The sequence below is a fragment of the Hyposmocoma kahamanoa genome, unplaced genomic scaffold (genome assembly GCF_003589595.1).
Source record: "Hyposmocoma kahamanoa isolate Upper Pololo Valley unplaced genomic scaffold, ASM358959v1 93, whole genome shotgun sequence".
In the NCBI taxonomy this organism is placed as follows: Eukaryota; Metazoa; Arthropoda; class Insecta; order Lepidoptera; family Cosmopterigidae; genus Hyposmocoma; species Hyposmocoma kahamanoa.
Genome location: NW_020654810.1, coordinates 11,177,957 through 11,196,337, shown reverse-complemented (window position 1 = coordinate 11,196,337; position 18,381 = coordinate 11,177,957). Strand labels below are relative to the sequence as shown.

At 35.6% G+C, this 18,381-nt stretch overlaps 1 protein-coding gene across 6 annotated transcripts in view; it reads left to right on the top strand.

The window, feature by feature from the left end:
* Window positions 1-17,494, top strand: part of LOC113237470 (cytochrome b reductase 1-like) — an 88,530-nt gene extending 71,036 nt beyond the window's left edge. For 2 of the 6 annotated variants that reach the window (XM_026473957.1, XM_026473962.1), the window contains 5 exons: window positions 9,736-9,971; window positions 11,099-11,301; window positions 12,442-12,611; window positions 14,848-14,871; window positions 15,200-17,492. In XM_026473957.1, coding sequence (XP_026329742.1) covers window positions 9,736-9,971; window positions 11,099-11,301; window positions 12,442-12,611; window positions 14,848-14,871; window positions 15,200-15,362 — 796 coding nt within the window. In that variant the 3' untranslated portion in view covers window positions 15,363-17,492. Of the gene's footprint in view, window positions 1-9,735; window positions 9,972-11,098; window positions 11,302-12,441; window positions 12,612-13,441; window positions 13,836-14,847; window positions 14,872-15,199 lie in introns of those variants that run through there. The other 4 variants (XM_026473960.1, XM_026473961.1, XM_026473959.1 and 1 more) reach the window with 4 other exon arrangements.
* Window positions 17,495-18,381: the final 887 nt, after the last annotated feature.

Below are 18,381 nucleotides of genomic sequence, written 5' to 3'. Positions count from 1 at the left end.
ACAATTATCAATTGTAACAATTATCAATTGTAACAATTATCAATTGTAACAATTATCACAAAAGTGTTGCCTTGTGGCAATGTACGTGATCCAAAATCCGTCACAGCAATCGCGCATGAGAACTGCGATTGATTGAAGCTAATGATTCCATAATTGCGAGTCTATTATTTATGCAAATTTCGGATATTACTTTTAGATATGGATAACATTAACAATATATGGACGTTCATCTCAAGTTGATAACTGTTATTAACGGCCGTTCGCCCATGGGTCCCATGTAGGCCAGGAGTACCACGGCCGGCCGGGTCAACGACCGGCTAGCGTCCCTCGCCCTCCTCTAAACCCTGCGCTACTACATTTCTCCACATCGGAGCAGTGCACGAGTTATACGCTTAAGTGATCTTGCTAGACACGATTTTTGTAGCAACTTTTCAAGGCAAAAAATCTTTGCAGCTTTCGACATTCGTTTATTTTTCCCTAGCGAGCTCTACTCGTAAGTCATGCAATATCGGTCTCAGATATCATCTTCAAAATTGTTCACCTAGTAGTTATATTACGGATAATGTGTGAATTCTTTGATGAATAGTCAAGAGAAAGTATTTCGCGGGTTATACGTAAGTGTTCATTCTTTTCTTAGTTGGTGTATAATGTACAGACTTTCAAAATGTGCTTTTACTGATCTCGTCACGTAACATCTGCGGCGTAGTTTGCCGCCGCAAACTGTTGAGTATTAGCATACGTACATATTCATACGTGTTGTGGCAACTCATCTGGTACATGATTAATAGAATATTGATACCTTTTAATGTGAGTAGTTGTTTGTTTCACGCGGTGCGTTTAGGGCTTGTGGTCGGCTAACCGAGTTATCTCTAGCAGATTACAGACCCGGGCCTCCGTGACGTGGATAAATGATTGAAGATTACCTCTTAATTGAGCCTATTGGATCATGAGCGAACATTGAATACTTTCTTTTAACTCTGATTCGAATGGGTATGAGAAACCTACGGGTTTTATGTAAATTATTTTCAATTTGAAACGTGGGTATTCTTTACAACCAACCTTCTTAGACTTTAATAGCTTTTCTATTATGTACCGGAAATGTTTTTATAACTTGAATTGAGAATAATATTAAGTAGGCATTGCTCGTGTTTTGATGGCGATGCAATTTTTTATATCTTCAATGCTGAAGTAAAGGTGCAGTAATGACTACCTACCGCATTCTATCCTTCACTTTCTCGAGTGACCTATCACGACGGCTGGTCACCACCGCATCACGTCGTAGTCAAATTGAACGCAAATTCAGTCAAGATTGCCGTATAGACGCACTAACTTTATACGGTTTCTGCGTGCTTGATTCAAGGGCGGCTTTCTCTTAGATATCCAAACAGAAGGTTTTGTTACCTGTTTAACTTTTACATTACAAATTGGTCTATCGCGATTCATCGCTATCCGCAAAGTTAACCATAAGGTCACTTTGCCATTTTCAGAAAGTTGTGTTAAATTATCTTTTAACTATTAATTACCTCAGGGAATATAGCTTTCGCGATAAAAGATTTTATTATTTTAACCTATGTATTTTTCAGATTATTAACTAACTACAATATTAAAGGCAGTTGCAAACTATAAAACTCATTACGATGCTTCAATTTGGTCGACATTGACATTGATTTATATTCAAATGCCTTATACTTATAAATGGATAGTGTGTTCTATACTTCTACAACCTGTATATACTGGAACCTAAATCCATACAAAGTTATTACGAGGAACAGCGAACCATTCAGCCACAGGTGGAGTTCCGCGGACTTTCTCTACGTCAAAGCGTCATTGACACACATACAACCATTGTTTATAGAAAACGTCATCGCCTTCTAACTAGTTACTATATTATTTATATGTATATAACCTCACTAGCTAATGCGAAAGATAAATCCTGATTACTAATCCTTTATAAAAAACATAACAAATAATTAATCCTTAATTAGGTAACGTTTGCAAAATTAAAAGAGATCGTTTTGCTAATAAAAGTAAATAAGAGTTACTTTTACTGTGAGACTCGCTGTGAAATTATGTACGGAAAAAATTTAATAAAGCACATTTTTATTTTAGTGACGTCATAGGACTCTATAGTAAATCTTACTCGTACATAGATATAATCATTAAATACCTTTAAATAAAATAAAAAGTGTGTAATTGTACTTATGTTCTATTAGGTTTCAATCAATAGTTACTTTCGCCTCTAAACAAATGGTTTATTGTGCAGAGCATTATTTTCATTTTTTATTAAGATTATATAACATTTATAACAGAAGTGTAAGTAATCCGTGCCATAACCATACATTGTTTATTATGTCATGTATAATCCTAAAGCTTTAACTAATTATTTTTTTATCAAACTTAATTATTGTATATTTAATTAAAATTACTGTTTAATAATTAATTTATGCAGCAAGGCTTTAAAATGGATTGAATTGTTGTTTGATAAGTTATCCACCTCAATTACATGCCAATGAAATATAGAACCACACAAATCCCAAACCTGGTCTCGAATTAGGGAATTTTCATTACTATTAATATCTTAAATGCACTCTGGAGCATGTTCATTCATTCTCCAAATTAGCCCTACCAGGAATCGAATCCGTCACTTCTTCGACCTGCGTCTACAGCGTAAACCGTTGGACCCCCGATGTCGACTTAATAAATCATGTGATGCTGTAGATTTTTATGTCACTAATATTTATAGAGCTTTATCGCCATCACCGTTTAGAATAAAGAAATATTATTAAAAATTCTAAATGCTACGAGTGTATAATAATAGTGAAGTAATTTCTTAACTGTTAAGAGAAGAATTGTTGATCTTTCGAGATTACTCTGTAGGTATATCCTCGAGTATCGTGTCTGATTTCAGATTCTAAAGCCTCTGTGACACCGAACAACTTTAACCAGAAGTAAATTATTTCGCCTATTCCACGCATAAGTGGGAAATGAACTTTTTAAAATTAATTAGCAGTAGATAAGTAAAGCTCCTTGTGAAAGAGTTCGTCAAGGGAAGTACGTCACGTATTTCTGCCGCCAAGCAGCGATTGCGATTTAAAGCTCTGATGCAACTGCTATAGACAGGCTTGTCGCCTGGTGGTAATCAGGCGTATCATAAACTTATTGGTCTCCTCATTTGGGTGTTCTGGGTAGTGTCTCGGAGTGAATTATATTGCCTTAGTACACTTTATACAGATAATTCCCTAGTATGAGGCCAGGTAATTGGTGTGGTTGTCTTGCACATTATTATCGTTTTTGTTAAAGTTTGGAACATAAAGTCTAAGGCGAAGGCGAAAAATTGTCTTTTGGAATACAAAAGAAAAAAATTATTACGGTCTAAAGTAGTTTAATGTAATTTGCATTTTGTTTTCAAAAGCATGTTTGTACAGGAAGACAGTTAAGTTTTTTTTATTTACTGTGAAATTTAACTGGGACAGTTAAAAAGAAAAAAATAAATTTGACCAACTTCTGTTGTTCCGACTTTGTTCTCTATTCAATGAAATGATCGTTATAAGAAACTGACTCGAACATAATTTAAAAAAGTCAATCTTATTTATTTTTATGTACAACTCACGCTTGACTAAAAAATTCACTATGTCAATTTGTTTTCAACAAAATATACATATTTAGTGGTTCCTAAGACAGTTTTCCTGTATTTCTTATTGTTTCAGATTTCCTCATATTGCCGCGTTTAAAAAATCATACCGTATAATCGTATTGGCATAACGACCATTAAAGTTTTTAAAAATTTCATAATTCAAATTAAGTTTCAAATTTTAAACGTTTTGAAACCTGACAACTAACTAATAGGTGCTATAAATTCCTATCATAATAATAATCATGCCTGGATCGTGCTTGCGGGTCAGATGAATAGCAGTGACCTTTAAAACCTAATGACCAGACTCTGGGCCGGTGCACGACTACCTTTTTAAATATAAACAATTTATTAGATATATAGAAATTTTTATAAAAGCCACCAGTTCATGGATATTGAATTCACGCTTTGTGTTATAAGTGGCGGAAGATTCTCGGATGTTTATATAATTAATTATAAGTAAAAATGGTCTTAAAAATTGTTCTAAATATTTGTTAATTTGTTAATCATGTCTGCCATGTAGGTAGGTATATGTTAAGTCGATCTCTAGACTTCTTCATTTTCCTTAGATAGTGAAGTTTGTTTTTAAGCGGATACTAAACGAGCTTTTCGTCGTCAAATGTGTTGGTTGATCCTCGAAGTATTAAGCCAGCTCATGCGAGTTGCAATCTTTTTTACCTTTAATTACCTTTGCCTGGACCACTGAGAGTTCCTCCTGGACACGAATTGCCATGGCCGATATGAAAATCTTTAAATAGGCTTCGGTGTGGATTTGAAAACAGTGGGGATTTTCGGATGGTTCTAACCTAGATGGTATGTGCGGTGCGATTCAAACGATCATATCACCACCTCACATATATCGTACCATCGTGCCCTGATTGTCTTAACACCCTGTACGCTTGAGGATTTAAGCGTGAATTACACAAAGAACGGTTGTGGGTCGGGCGTGTGTCGGGTAGGGACCGCGGCGGGTCTTATTCCGTGTATTTATTTGGGCGACAACACACCAAACACGGAATTAGACCCGCCGTGGACCCGACACGACACACGCCCGACCCACACCCGCTCCCTCTGTTTCACGCTTTAATGGCGAGTAATAGTGAGTGACGCGTGGCGGAGTTCTGTATCCATAGTGTAAGCCATTGATACGATAAGAAGAAGAGATAGCTTTTATTTTATTTACTTCTATATATCCTGTATGTACCGGGTATCATCTTTTTTTTGTTATAAAACAGAAGATACGTGATTGTGTATAAATGCCCCTTTATTCCATCTCATTAGATGGATGGATTTGGAAAGGGAATAGTAGTTTTTAAGAAACGTCTGAAGCTGTTTACATTTTCCCCCGTAATAACCTTGTATGACCGCGAATTGTATTGCCCATACGAATGGAAAAAGGAAAAAATATATATAATCTCGTGTCCAGTGGGTCGTGATGCCCAGCATCCGGATACAATCCCGGTTTCGATGAATATTTGTAATGGGGAAATTGCCCTCTTACTTGAAAGCTTATTTGTTATCAAAAAGTTTTGGTTCACTGCCATCCTATTAAATAAGCTAAGTTTGTTATATGCTTCGATTTATTTACGAACGTATTGTTAATTGTGCCCTCACTTTGTTATAATGTTTGATTGTTAATAATGATCAAATATTATTAGCTTAGTTTAAATTTTTAGATTTCGCTGCACTGAATTTACCTTTGTGTTTTTACACCTAACTAGTATAAAATGACTCCTATAGAAACAAAACCAACCCAATTGTAGCTAGGGCGTGAAATGTATAGTAGTAAATATCAAATAAGTTAATGTTGTAATACATGCCGAACATTATTACGTTAGCAACATCAACTAGCATAATTAAAAGCTAATTACGTACCTTAAAAAAATGAGCAATTGAGGTTCTCTCTTTTACACACGTACCTAACACGTAAAACGTTTAATCAATAATGTGTTTTATCAGTAGTTTCCGGATATTCGGATGCTTTTAAGCACAGATTATATAATATTGCTAATACAGATACCCAATCTCCTTAGAAATATCGCACTCAGAATTCCGCTCATTCGGTCGCTTATTTTGATTCTTATCGCTGATCAATAGACGGTGCTAAGTAAACCTGTGACGCTATTGTAAAAATATTCGAAACTGCCAACAGAGGGCAGCTATTATGTATTTGTCAAGGTTATTGCTCTTATTTAAACGTTGATTATACGTATATGTACAATAACATATAATAAAATCGCAAAGAAGCTGAGTCTGCACTTGTAATATTTTAAAGTAAAAGTCAGTGCTAAAACGTTACGTAGTTTCGGGAAGAAACGCCATCTATGCAATTTATTGCAAACTAATAAATCAAGAAGTATAACATTGAGAAACATTCGATTTGTTATCTTTTCAACGTGTCGTTGAAAGTGTCGTCGTAGTTTACCATTTTCATCAGTTATTGCAATTAATTGTAAATGAATTTTAATAAAATCGTGCATTCCTAAAATGTTGTTTAATGATCTGATGATGACCAGGACACATGACAACTAGACTTAATACTGTGAACAGCTAGAACTGTCAAATTTAAACTTAAATGATGATATGTCAACAACATTTTTTTCTTGATGTCCGGTGTTTTTACATTTTCACTTTCTATATGCATAAAATTACAAATAACATTTACAAAGTTCATTTTTCATCGATTTATTACTTAACAATTTCGCCAATGCTGGTGTCGCAGGATTTTTTTCAATACAAAAGCGCATTCCGTGTTATCGAGTAACCGAATTTATTAATTCAATAATTTATTTAAAATATTGTACAATAAATTACATATTGCTTACAGATCAATATTCAAACGCAATGGTTAGGCAAAGAGGATAGTACTCGAGTATAACATCACAGTTGAAAAATAATAATAATAATAATAAATAATAAAGCACACACTCATAGCCCCGCACTAGGGAAACCCAGTATCGCGGGTGCCATGGACAACCACAAATTACACCCAAACTCACGAGAGAAATAAATGTAGGCCATACAAATATTTCTCCCGGCCCGGAAATCGAACCCGGGACCTCTACGTGGCAGTCGAGCATGGTAACCGTTCGGACACGGAGGCAGTTATAGTAATTGATACAGACAAATCGAACAAAATTGAACAATTACGTGGAATTAAATACATTGCTTATGCAGTGTACGGACAACTGCACATCAGACTACACATTTTTTTCGAAATTCGCCTCCAGTGCAACGGAACAAGATACATCAATATGTAGCTTGATGTGATGGCGTGTGTACAGTAGTACATTAAAAAGAATGAAATAGTCACATAATACTGCTCTCTTTGGTCAATGTAGGTAAATAAGCATACGGTTATCCGACCACTATTAGTCACACAAGTTAAACAATCTCTCATTTACTATTGTCTAGACAGTAGGCCCGATCAAGTTTTAATTACCAGAGGGCGTATAAAAATATGTACTAGCATCGTTCCGTGACATGAGCCCACCGTGCATCCGGCGCGTGAACCGATTACATCCCACGGCACCCGACACCCCTTTACACCTGACTTTGACTCTCAATATACCTATGAATACAGCTGTACTATAGTTACAATACTGGTTCACATTTAGCAGATTCTTCGTGGAACGATTGCGCTTGGTACGGTGACTAAATGGATCGCTGGAAGTGCATTAGTGTCATATTTGTGCATTTCAGAAAATTATAAATTTAAAACCTATTATACTATATAAGATCTCAAGGACTTTCCACACTTACTCGAGGCGCAAAGTAAGGCTATCGTAAAAAATGGTATTCAACTACCTATATTACTACTTAAAATAAGGCAAATGCATTTTATCCTTGAGAAAAAATTTCATTACTGTTTGTATTTAGAGCCTCAAATTAGTCTACAGGCTTAGATTAGTTGTGCAAGTGGATTGAAGACTATATACTTACGTATATATATTGCAGATGACAGGTTCCCAGTATCAGTGGCTTGTGGTTTCTGCCTCGTAAACTTCCGGAGTCAAGATACGTCTATTGAACCAAACGGGTTTCCAGTCGGGTCGTTTAGATCGTGTCTCTGGGGAGCAACGTTTTGTATAAGAGGTCGTGGGCTTTTAGATCGACATGTGGAAATTTATAACATTAAACGATAATTATACGTTTATATGTTGGGCAACTCAAGTAATACTACAATTTACCGTTAAATATAATTTATTTATAGACGAACTCAGTGGCTTAGCGGTTAGAACAGTGGGCATTAGATAGCGAGAGGAGATTCTCGGAAGGATCAATTTGAAATTGAGCTTTTCTAAATTGATTCTGTCTGGGTGTTCTGGGTAATGCCCCGGACTTAACTTCGTCGTCTGGTGCTCATAACACAGCGATAATTTCAGACCAGGTAATTGGTGTTGTCTGACACATTATTATTATTTTAAATCCAAGTTAAACACAAACAAAATTAACTTTTGAAAGTCCTACAATTATCGTGTAAACAACAGTGTTAACAACGTGTACAGTATATAAAACGACATCACTTTTATAACGGCTCTACATAATATGTATGGCTTTCTTCAGTCTCGCTGCAGTTCCGTGTCCCGAGAAAAAATCAAGACTCGGTACGATCTAGATAATTCCGCGTAAAACGAGACTTTCGAACTATTTTCAAAGTAGGTTTTTTTAGACGGTCAAAATGTGAGATTTCTCTCTTCTCTCTTTGTTATAGGTATTACTTTTATTTTATTTTGTTTTATAGCTATGACTAGTTATACAGGAGGGAGACCTCCTGATACAAGTATACATACATATGTATGTAATGTTATTTATATTTGAGACGAAATAAAGCATTTTTATTTTTATTTATTTAAAATAAAAATATATTTATAAAAAAATATTTTTTGTAGATGTAGATTATAATAGATTTGTCACAGATGCCGCTACGGCAAAAAAAGTCGTTAAAAACCAAAAACAAATATCTGCAGCAAGCACATAGAAAAAATCGTAAGGTTATCGCTAGTTCGTTCCGTGACTTAGTTTAGCGTCTGGCACGGTTTGCTGGAAGACGTTGCTTGGTTCGAATCCAGTCGGATCGAAGGAATTTTTTCTAAGTGTTCGATCGTTGTATTAATAATTATAACAAACTAGTGGAGTAATTTCACAAAAATAATTTATTAACATGGTGGGCAAACATCGTGACATTCAATAACTTTAAAAAAATATTTATAAAAATTCATTTATTCATTTTTGTTGTGGGCACAGTGTCTATGTTTCTTATAGAGCGTCTAATGTAATTTCAGATAGAGACGATCTGATTTTATTACTACCGTCCTTCAATCTCCACAGTTTATTTCAAACCCCACTGCAATATTGCTATGTCCGTGTACTCAGATTAAAAAAATACTGTTGGTTTCATGTTGGTTTAGTGTTTACATTTAAAATACTGTTTAAATGTCTCAAAGATCTCAACATTTTCAAGACTAAAAACATCAGTCTCGAGTCTAGAAAATGCCCAAAAACCGTGGAGGATGAAAGCTTTAACATGCCCATAATGATAAAAAAGAACAACAGTCAACTGATTACTTTTCTTTATTATAAGTGACGAGGCGAAAAAGTCGTAACCTGGTGGTAAGCGACACGTCCGTCCATAGCAGTAACAGTGCCACTTAAAACTTTAAATCGTAGATTCGAGGGACACTCCCACTTCGCCCGTCATTTAGGCAGGAGATTGTCACAGATTATCCTAAATGGCCCTACGTATGGAGTCTCGCAGGACGCATTCAGGATTGCAGGATGGCTTGCACGCTGTGACTACATTCATAATCCTGCATTACGCGGCGGACGGCCAGGTGGACTGCAATGCAGGATAATGAATGTCCCCTTTAAGTGGCTGTATTTCACTGGAACTCTTTCACAAGGACCTCTATTGCTACTGAAATCATGTGTTAGGAGCGTTTTAGTTTATATACTCTAAATCCTAAGACAAAACTCCTTAGTGGCGTATGCACAGTCAAACTCGTAGAACTGGTAATTTCTGATAGACATGTTTTTATTTATTCGTAGATAACTAAATAAATAATCGAATTTCAGATGCTTCATTATTTTTGTTATTGTTCCAGCCAGCGCAGTCGCTCCTATGAGTCTGACGACCATGAGCGAGGCGCCTGCGAGTGGTGCGAATATGCTCTCATCATCACCCTCGCCACCATCCTGCTGATCGGCGTCTCTGCTTTGACTATCTTCTGGATCTTCTACTACCGAGAAGGCTATGGCTGGGCTGACGATCAACCCGAAAAGCAGTTCAACCTGCACCCTACGCTTATGGTCGCTGGATTTATTACCTTCAGCGGTTTCTGTGAGTATCCTGCATTTAGCTATTAAAAATAGTTTTGCTATTCAGGTGACTAAAGTTTATTTTGAATGGCATTGGCGGTCTCTGAAGGAGATGATTGATATAAAAAGTATCTAAGGCCCTAAAACTAATACTAATGTTTACTACGAAGCGTACCTACAAATTGCGAAGAGAATATATGAATATTAGACAACATCACAAATAAATATTGTTATTATAGAATAGTCTCAAAAGTTTAGTCGGTTCGAAGCTTCATAATCGTAAAAACACCGAAAATCATAACCACTGAAACAATTATCTTCCAATACTGATAGCCTGTCATTATTATATAACACACAAAATATGTGCCTGTTACTTTCTATATGATGTTATAGGATGTCAAGCTGGTAATATCAGTTTTTCATTGTTTACCATTACCACAGACAGGATATGTGCAGGATACAATTTACCTTTCTCACTCGCACCTGTGCAGTGCTACATGTTCTATCTCTCTCATAACTCATTCTCAATCAGTTGCCATGTCACAATAATTGGCGTAATGTAAGAACATGCAACACGATCGTTTTTTCATAGCTCCAATTAGATGCTTAGAGAATGGAAAAAAAATAAAGGATATTAAATGCCATGGTAAAGAACTTGGCGATGGGTAGCCTGTGCAACGCTGCACCTAGATTGTCGGATAAAATGGTCAAGCGTTTCATATGTTCAAAATTATTTTACATTATGGGTCGCTTAACTTGATGGATGCACGTCGCGTCCGACTGGCTTGCCTGGCAATCTTTGGACGACTTCCGGCTGATAGATATCTATCAGCCGGAAGACGTCACGGAAGACTCCAGGTAGATAGAAAATTCTTTATTTGTTAGCACTACATATGATAAAATGATGATGATGATGATGATGATAAGAACCCGAAATGGGCAAACCGAAGGGAATCGTGTTACATGGGCTTTTTACTACTCTACATACCTAGTCTGATAAGATATTGCATACTTAAAGCCTCGGTGCCGAACTGAAGTACTCCCATACGAGTATCGTAATCATTGAAATAGTCCACAGACTATTTACATATAGTGTTCTTCTTTGTTCCTGAATTTAAAAGTACTGACTTTGACTGTTTCCGTTTCCAGCGGTGTTGCTGTACCGCATCTGCCGCTGCTTCCGGCGCATCTACGTGAAGCTGCTGCACGCGATCTTCCACGCGCTTGCGTTCCCGTGCATTGTGATCGGTTTCCTCGCCGTGCTCGACTTCCACAACAAGAAGGGCATCACTAATTTCTACTCGCTCCACAGCTGGATCGGCTTGGTCGCTATGGGACTGTTTGGAATACAGGTGAGAGGCAAGATAATATAAAACTTGTCGAAATATTTTTTTTCCACTTTCTTCTTTTGAAGCATTTGCGACCTATTGGTTGCTATGTATGATGACGGATTTTATTGTAAGTTAGGGCCTGCTATTAGAAATTATAAGTTAAATCATAAAGAAAGAAAAAAATATAGCTAACTGTAACATAGCATGACTGTTTTTACATATCAACTATCGTGTTTTTATTAAAATTACAAAGCTTTGAGGTAGCTTTGCAACACACGCAATCTGTAACTTCTACGTGCTATAGCAACTTAATTGACAAAAAATATCTCTGACCATTTTCAAGTAAGTTTATTGTGACAAGATCTTGCATCAGTACATATTATATGGATAACCTATGTCGTTCGATTACGATAGTAACAACACCTACATAAGTAGTAAAGACGACTCTTGGAGTAATTTTTTAAAAACCAATACGTAACGAGAACATCAATTTTTTGGAGTCGATTGTTTTTTCTATGTCAAGATACTGTAGTAATTTAACGCGATAATTAGCATTGCAAACTACACATAATTTGACATTTTATGTTATTAGAAAACCGTGAGTTTTATTTATTAAAAAAATTAGTTCCTTTTTTAAGCCTTATCTTCGTTAGCCTTTATTCCATGAGGTCAACGACAAGCACAACTAAATAATACCTGTTTACTCTCGCCTTAAAAAGGCGCAAGTTATACCGTTCAGGGAACAAGTCTGCGCGAAGTGAAACGCTTCGTCCGAGTCCTTGGAATATCCACAACAAGGGGGTGGAACCCCAGTCTACGTATCATCCCCCGATGAAGGAAACGGGAAGGCGGAATTAAATCGTGCAATTCCCTTGCGCACTCTCCGTGATATATCATGATATTTATTTGATAAATAAATATTTGAAATATTACTTTAGAATAATCATTTTCAGCGTTTTCTTCATCACAAAAGAACTATGCAAGTTAATGAAACTGTAGCAATTACCCTTAATTTACATGGTGCCTATACCAGCCTATACGTAAGGCAAGTAAACATGTGCATCACAGCACATGTTTCTGCACGACGTGACATTGTAACAGTAAAGTTCAAAAATCCTACCACGATAGACAAGTAATTAATAATTTTCTTAACGATTTCAGTACGCAGTCGGATTCTTCAGCTTCCTTCTCTTGTTGATCTGCAACAAGGGCACGGCCGGCTTCCGCGCTTCCCTCGTTCCTGTGCACGCGGCCTTCGGCATCCTCACGTTCGTGCTAGGCGTCGCTGCTTGCCTTACTGGACTTACTGAGAAGGCACTCTTCACGTTTGGGTATGTACTTAATTTCCTTTTGCTATAAGGGGGTAATATGAGCGTAGTGGCGTAGTACAATATCATAATTTTTTTTGTAGAGAATTTGACAGCTATAAGAATGAGACCAGGCGAGCGAAATTTTTTGAGTGAAATTCGGTTGGGACTCCGGATGAATGTATTTTATTCAAATGCTTTGAAGCGTTTGTACGGGGTGTTTGTGTCATATAATGTAATAGATAATTGGATGATGTTAGAATAAGAAAATGAAGCTGGGTACACGTACTCAATATGAAATGACAGACGTGTGGACAGTTTCATAATAAGAATATCCAGGTCAATTTGTAAAATACTATCACTTGCCAATATATGTTTCCCTCATCTTCTTTCTCTCACCCTTCTCTCCTCCCGCAAAAGCATGTCACACAGTGTGACCGGAGTTTGGTCGTAATTGCGCCCGTGAGTAGGAAGACAACTCACTTTGCGTCAATGAGCAGCACAAATTGGATTTTTATATTAAACCGAGTACAGCGTACCTAAATTTAGTGACAAGATTACGCTCGTCTGACCTCACCCTTGCATTTTATTTATTTTAGTATAGCGGGTTTGTTTTATAAAATCGATTATTGAAAAAAATATTTCGTTGATGCTTTTCTTTGATTTATTTTTCAATAAGTTTTAGTTTTCTTAGAGGTAGTTTCGAAATTACCCATTAAAGGACACTCTATGTATACTAGTCATTGTTATTTGTATGTTTGCACGACAGTACCGTGTGCACAAATCACATGCATGCGCGTGACCACTTTGCTTGCACTGTTGTATCGTGTCCGCTTATGTGAACGTATCCACAGCCCAGAGAGGTACAGCGGGCTTCCGGACGAGGCGGTGATCATCAACGCCATTGGGGTCACCTGCATCGCGATTCTCGCTGTCGTCATGTACATCCTCTCGCGAGACAAATTCCGCGCATCTGAGACTCGCGACGGCCACATAAGAGCTTCCGTAGATTTGTAGAACTCCATTCCATTGTTAGTGACTGAATGAAGATCAGATTAGGTACTTAAAAAAAGTTACAATCAATCCTTAAATAACGCAGAAAATATATATTTTTTTAATCTTTTTAATTAAGTGATTGTTAACAAGTAAATTATTTAAATTAGTAAAACAATTTTGAGATTAGAACGCTGACAATTTAACGGAGAGTATTGCATGTATGGTATGAAATAACAAGTGTGTTAATTAAAATAAGTAAGTAAATATAATGTAATGTTATCTGAAATATCATGTATAATTTCATGGGTACTTTTACGTACAAATAGATAGGGTTATTTGAATAAATTGACTGACAAATTACATGAATTTTAAACAATTTTTAAACTGTCAGAGTTAATTGTTGTAATAATTACGTGGGATTAAATAAATTAATCGCGTAGATTTTTGCACATTTACAAATTAGGAGGCTTTAGTAACGTGGTCTGTATCAGACCAAATACATTGTTTTCTAGGTTTAGTCTTAAGTTTTAAAATTCAATATAAAAATTAATTGAAATTTATACAAATTGGAAAACTTATTATACCTTACATTTAAGTTACGTACACTGTATACTTGTTGCATTAAAAATAAAATTAGGACCACAAGTTGTTGATTTTTCATTTTTAAGTAATTTACTAATTTGATCCATTTTGCTTGTTATTTCGAGTTTGTCTACTGCTTTTTTATTGTGCACAATTTTGTCATCATTTCTTCACTATTCATCAAACCATGAATTATATATATATATATGTTCCAATATAATTAACACAACATCATTCACCCATCACTTTTCAGTAATTAAGAGTACCCCACCTATTTTGCAATTGCATCAGGAGTATGGAAACACCGTGTAAATTAAAGTATGTTACCGGCAAAGTGTATAATGCAATGCATTCTTCAGAATGTCGCACGAGTTCAGGCAATGTATGGAATATTAGTTTTTAGAGGTTATTATACACTTTGTCTAGTCTGTTTATACAGGATGAAGCATACGGTATTTTAAATAATAATAAATTATTATGTAGTGACTTGGAATCTAGCCGTTATGTTGTGTGTTCACCATTTCACCCTGCATAAAGCCTAGGCATATGTATAAAATGCATGACAATGAACAAACGAATCTCAAAGTATTTTTATGGTCACATATCACTGTATGATATTTTGCAAAAATGTATAATGCCAACTTAATGAATAATTTTACTTATTGGTCATATTTTCTTGCAGGAATATCTGGCATGAGATTTGGAAGTATGTCATTTTTTGTACATTATATATTAATAAATTAATTCTTTACATTTGTAAATTGTATTTAAGACGGAAATCTGTCATGCAAAGTTTTCATAATCCCTTTGCGTACTTAGGTAAAACTTAGGTAGAGATTTCGCACATTACCTGAATACAATATATTGCCGGTAACATTTAATTTGATTGCCACAAATTAAATTCATTTAATACCAGTTGCCATTGACACATCATAATTTTTTTAACATTACAATTGACAATTAATATCGGAAATAAATTTAAGTAGATATTTAATATAATATTACTAACCTGGGTGCATGCGGTGTATGTACAGGCAGGAGTTGTCGACCACGCAGTACTGGCAGATGCCGCATGAGGCCATCATCATCAACGCCATCGGCATGTCCGTAGTAGCCGTGGCCGTGGTCGTGCTCTACACCGTGCGCGGCACCGGGGGCTACCGCGTGCGCAAGATCGCAGCGCAGCACCCGAGCTAAGCTGCGCGCGCGTTTCTATAGCTATAACATCGCTTACGTTTGGAGAATAAATCTATAACAACTTCAAAAATGATACGGAACGGAAACTGGATAGAAAAAAAATTGACTTTAACAATGCCAGTCATGTTTAAGTCATCGTTATTGATCACAATTTTGTCTCCAAACGTCAATTTCTACGCCATGTTTTGACCAATTTGTTAATTCGAATGTATGCTTTAAAAATTTTAATAAGGAGAATACCATGATTTTGATTTATGATTAAAATAAATAAAGCATCAATTCGAATAATATTGTCAATCCTCCAGTTTCTCATACATCTAATGCGTAGATTAGCACTCTTATAAACGATGTCTGTATCGATTCTTTCAACTCCAATTTTTGTTTTAATTAGGGGTTTGATCAAATTCATCATAATCAAATATAATTAATTATACGTATTATTTAGCTCAATTTGTTATCTTTAGGTTTTACAAATTCTATCTGAGTAACGTTATTATTGTTCAGACGGTTGTGCGTTGTTCCAAGTGAAAATGTTTGTGAGTTAATTCCGTCTTAGTCAAAATTTATTCGACTGATATTCGCCACGTAGGTCGTAGCTTTCTTTTCATTTTGTATTTTTAAACAATGATAGCCAACGTGTCATGTAAGGGTGTAAGTATCTAAACTAAGAAGGAGAGTTAACCATAAGGATGGAGATTTAATGGTATAGTACCTGCTGAAATATAGCCTCGTTAGCAATATATTACAAATAACGAGAGAAAAGTATGAAAATAAAACCGTGTAAACCTAATTAACCTTCATGATACTCGCTGTTCTGTGGTAATTTTAATGAATAGCAAACTAGCATTAGTCGGCAAAATGCCGCGTACGTAGATGAGCTAAGTACGAAATTGGAATCGATGTAATTTAATAAAATAATCAACTTATTGATATTGTCTGTACGTAAATAAAATATATAACCCACAGTATAATAGCGACAGTACCTTTCAAAAGAAAGAAAATAAGTCAGAGGCCATACACAACTTTTGATACTGGACATCAGTGTCACCTAATTATTTAGGTAAGTTTATGACGAATAGTTAAGACATCTTAGTCGTAGGAACTTGTATATAAATTTTAATCTAATTAAATGTGCGAGTGTTCGATAGCTGTAGTATGTGATCAAGTAGTAGAAGATACAATTTAATTATTTATTGGTCAGTCACAGACATCGGGAATTAGACATAAAAAATAATAATTTTGTCGTAACAAGTATATTTCTGGAGATTTTATTAGATTTTCTAAACACCACATTTTCCCCTATTTGCGTAAGATGTTAATGTTTTATCGTGTCACAACAGCAGTCGCGGTTCGCATAGAGCTGCGGCTGAGTAACCTTAGATTTTTTTGTGTAAGACCAGTGTTCATCCAAGTTGCCAAATTCGGTGTAAATTCATGTGGACATGTTTGTTATAAGCAATTGTATTATGTACTACATACATAAACTTCATGTAGCATGTTTATCAATAAATATAGGATAATGCTCAATGTTTTTACCAGGGGTACATATACTTTCCTTGTGTAGAATTGAGTAAATTTTCTATTAATTAGATAAGACCTAAGTATATTCCAGTTTTGTAAAATTGCATTCCAAAACATTCGAAAGCTTTTAACGTTCTTTTTGATGATATACAATCCGTAATAAGACTGCATTCATAAGTAGGTCCTTTTGTATCGAGTTATTGATTTTGGTAATATTTTCTCTGAAATTTGATAAATTTTAAATATCCCAGTTTTTGTGGATCCCTTTGATACGCTGGGGCCAAGTTTTTATATGAGTACCTATAGAGTCCCCAAATGTACACGACGTCGGGTTTTGTTGTAGTGTTTCAACAAAATACAATGCAATAAATTGTTTGCATTAAGAGAATAATACGGTACCTGCTTATTGATGTTATTACGGTAGCAATTGTTTTCATAATATTGCCTAGAGAGTTGGTTGCAATAACTTTCAATGTTAGTTATTTTCTATATTCGCTATAAGTGTCATTGAAATATAATTTCGTATACTTATTTAACAGCAGTTGTATTGGTTGATATGAATTTTATCACTGTTTTAAATTTTTAAATATTTATACAGCATTCATATGGTACATTAAATACTTGTATTAAATATTAGTTGTTTTATTTATTAATTCCATTCAGAAACAGATTAACAATTTAAAAGAGATATTATAAAAGTTATTCAGCAATTTAAACGACTCAGAGTACTTTTTTCCTGTACAATCAATACCCTGGTGCCTCGTGTGCGTACTAGAGTAGGCACACGATTAAAATGGAATACTTAGTTACATTTCCCCAGTGATCCAAAATTTGGGTGCAAATGGTGCAATTGTTGGGAAGCAATAGCGTTCACTTTGCTTGTGTCGTGACGAATACGTCGCTCCTACGGGCTCTTTTGAGGCGTCGCGAGTGATGCTCGCTGCGTCCGCGTCATCGAGTATATAACCAGTCCGTGTGCACCGCAAACCCTGCACCTTAAGTAAAGCCGGCACTGGGTCGCTAACAGATGTCTGCAGTAGATGAGTGAAGTTGTGATCAGTTGCGTACAGTAGAAAAATCTACTGAAAGTTTTGGCTGCAGTCGATGTAAACGAAAGCTCGAGAATCAAAAGCAAGAAAGTATATATTATGGTTTTTTTGTCTGAAACAACCTATTTTTGCAGTAACGACAAAAAGTAACGATTTTTTTTACTTGAGAGTTTAATTGACATAGGTAATGGTGAAACAAAAACACGGTTGGTGAACTTTTTGTCGACGGTATATTTTCACATTTGCACAATCTTACAATATTGTTTCTGTAATGGCTTCTTTGTTTACAATTTTTATCGCAAATTTCACCGTAGAGATTACGGAACCGTCAGGGATTACGGATGTGAGTTTGTGGATACATTAAAACGGAGGATTTCGACAGTGATGGGTCGGTGATGGGTATGTACACACATCAAAAGTGTCTAGGGATCAAGTGAATATTTTTGAAA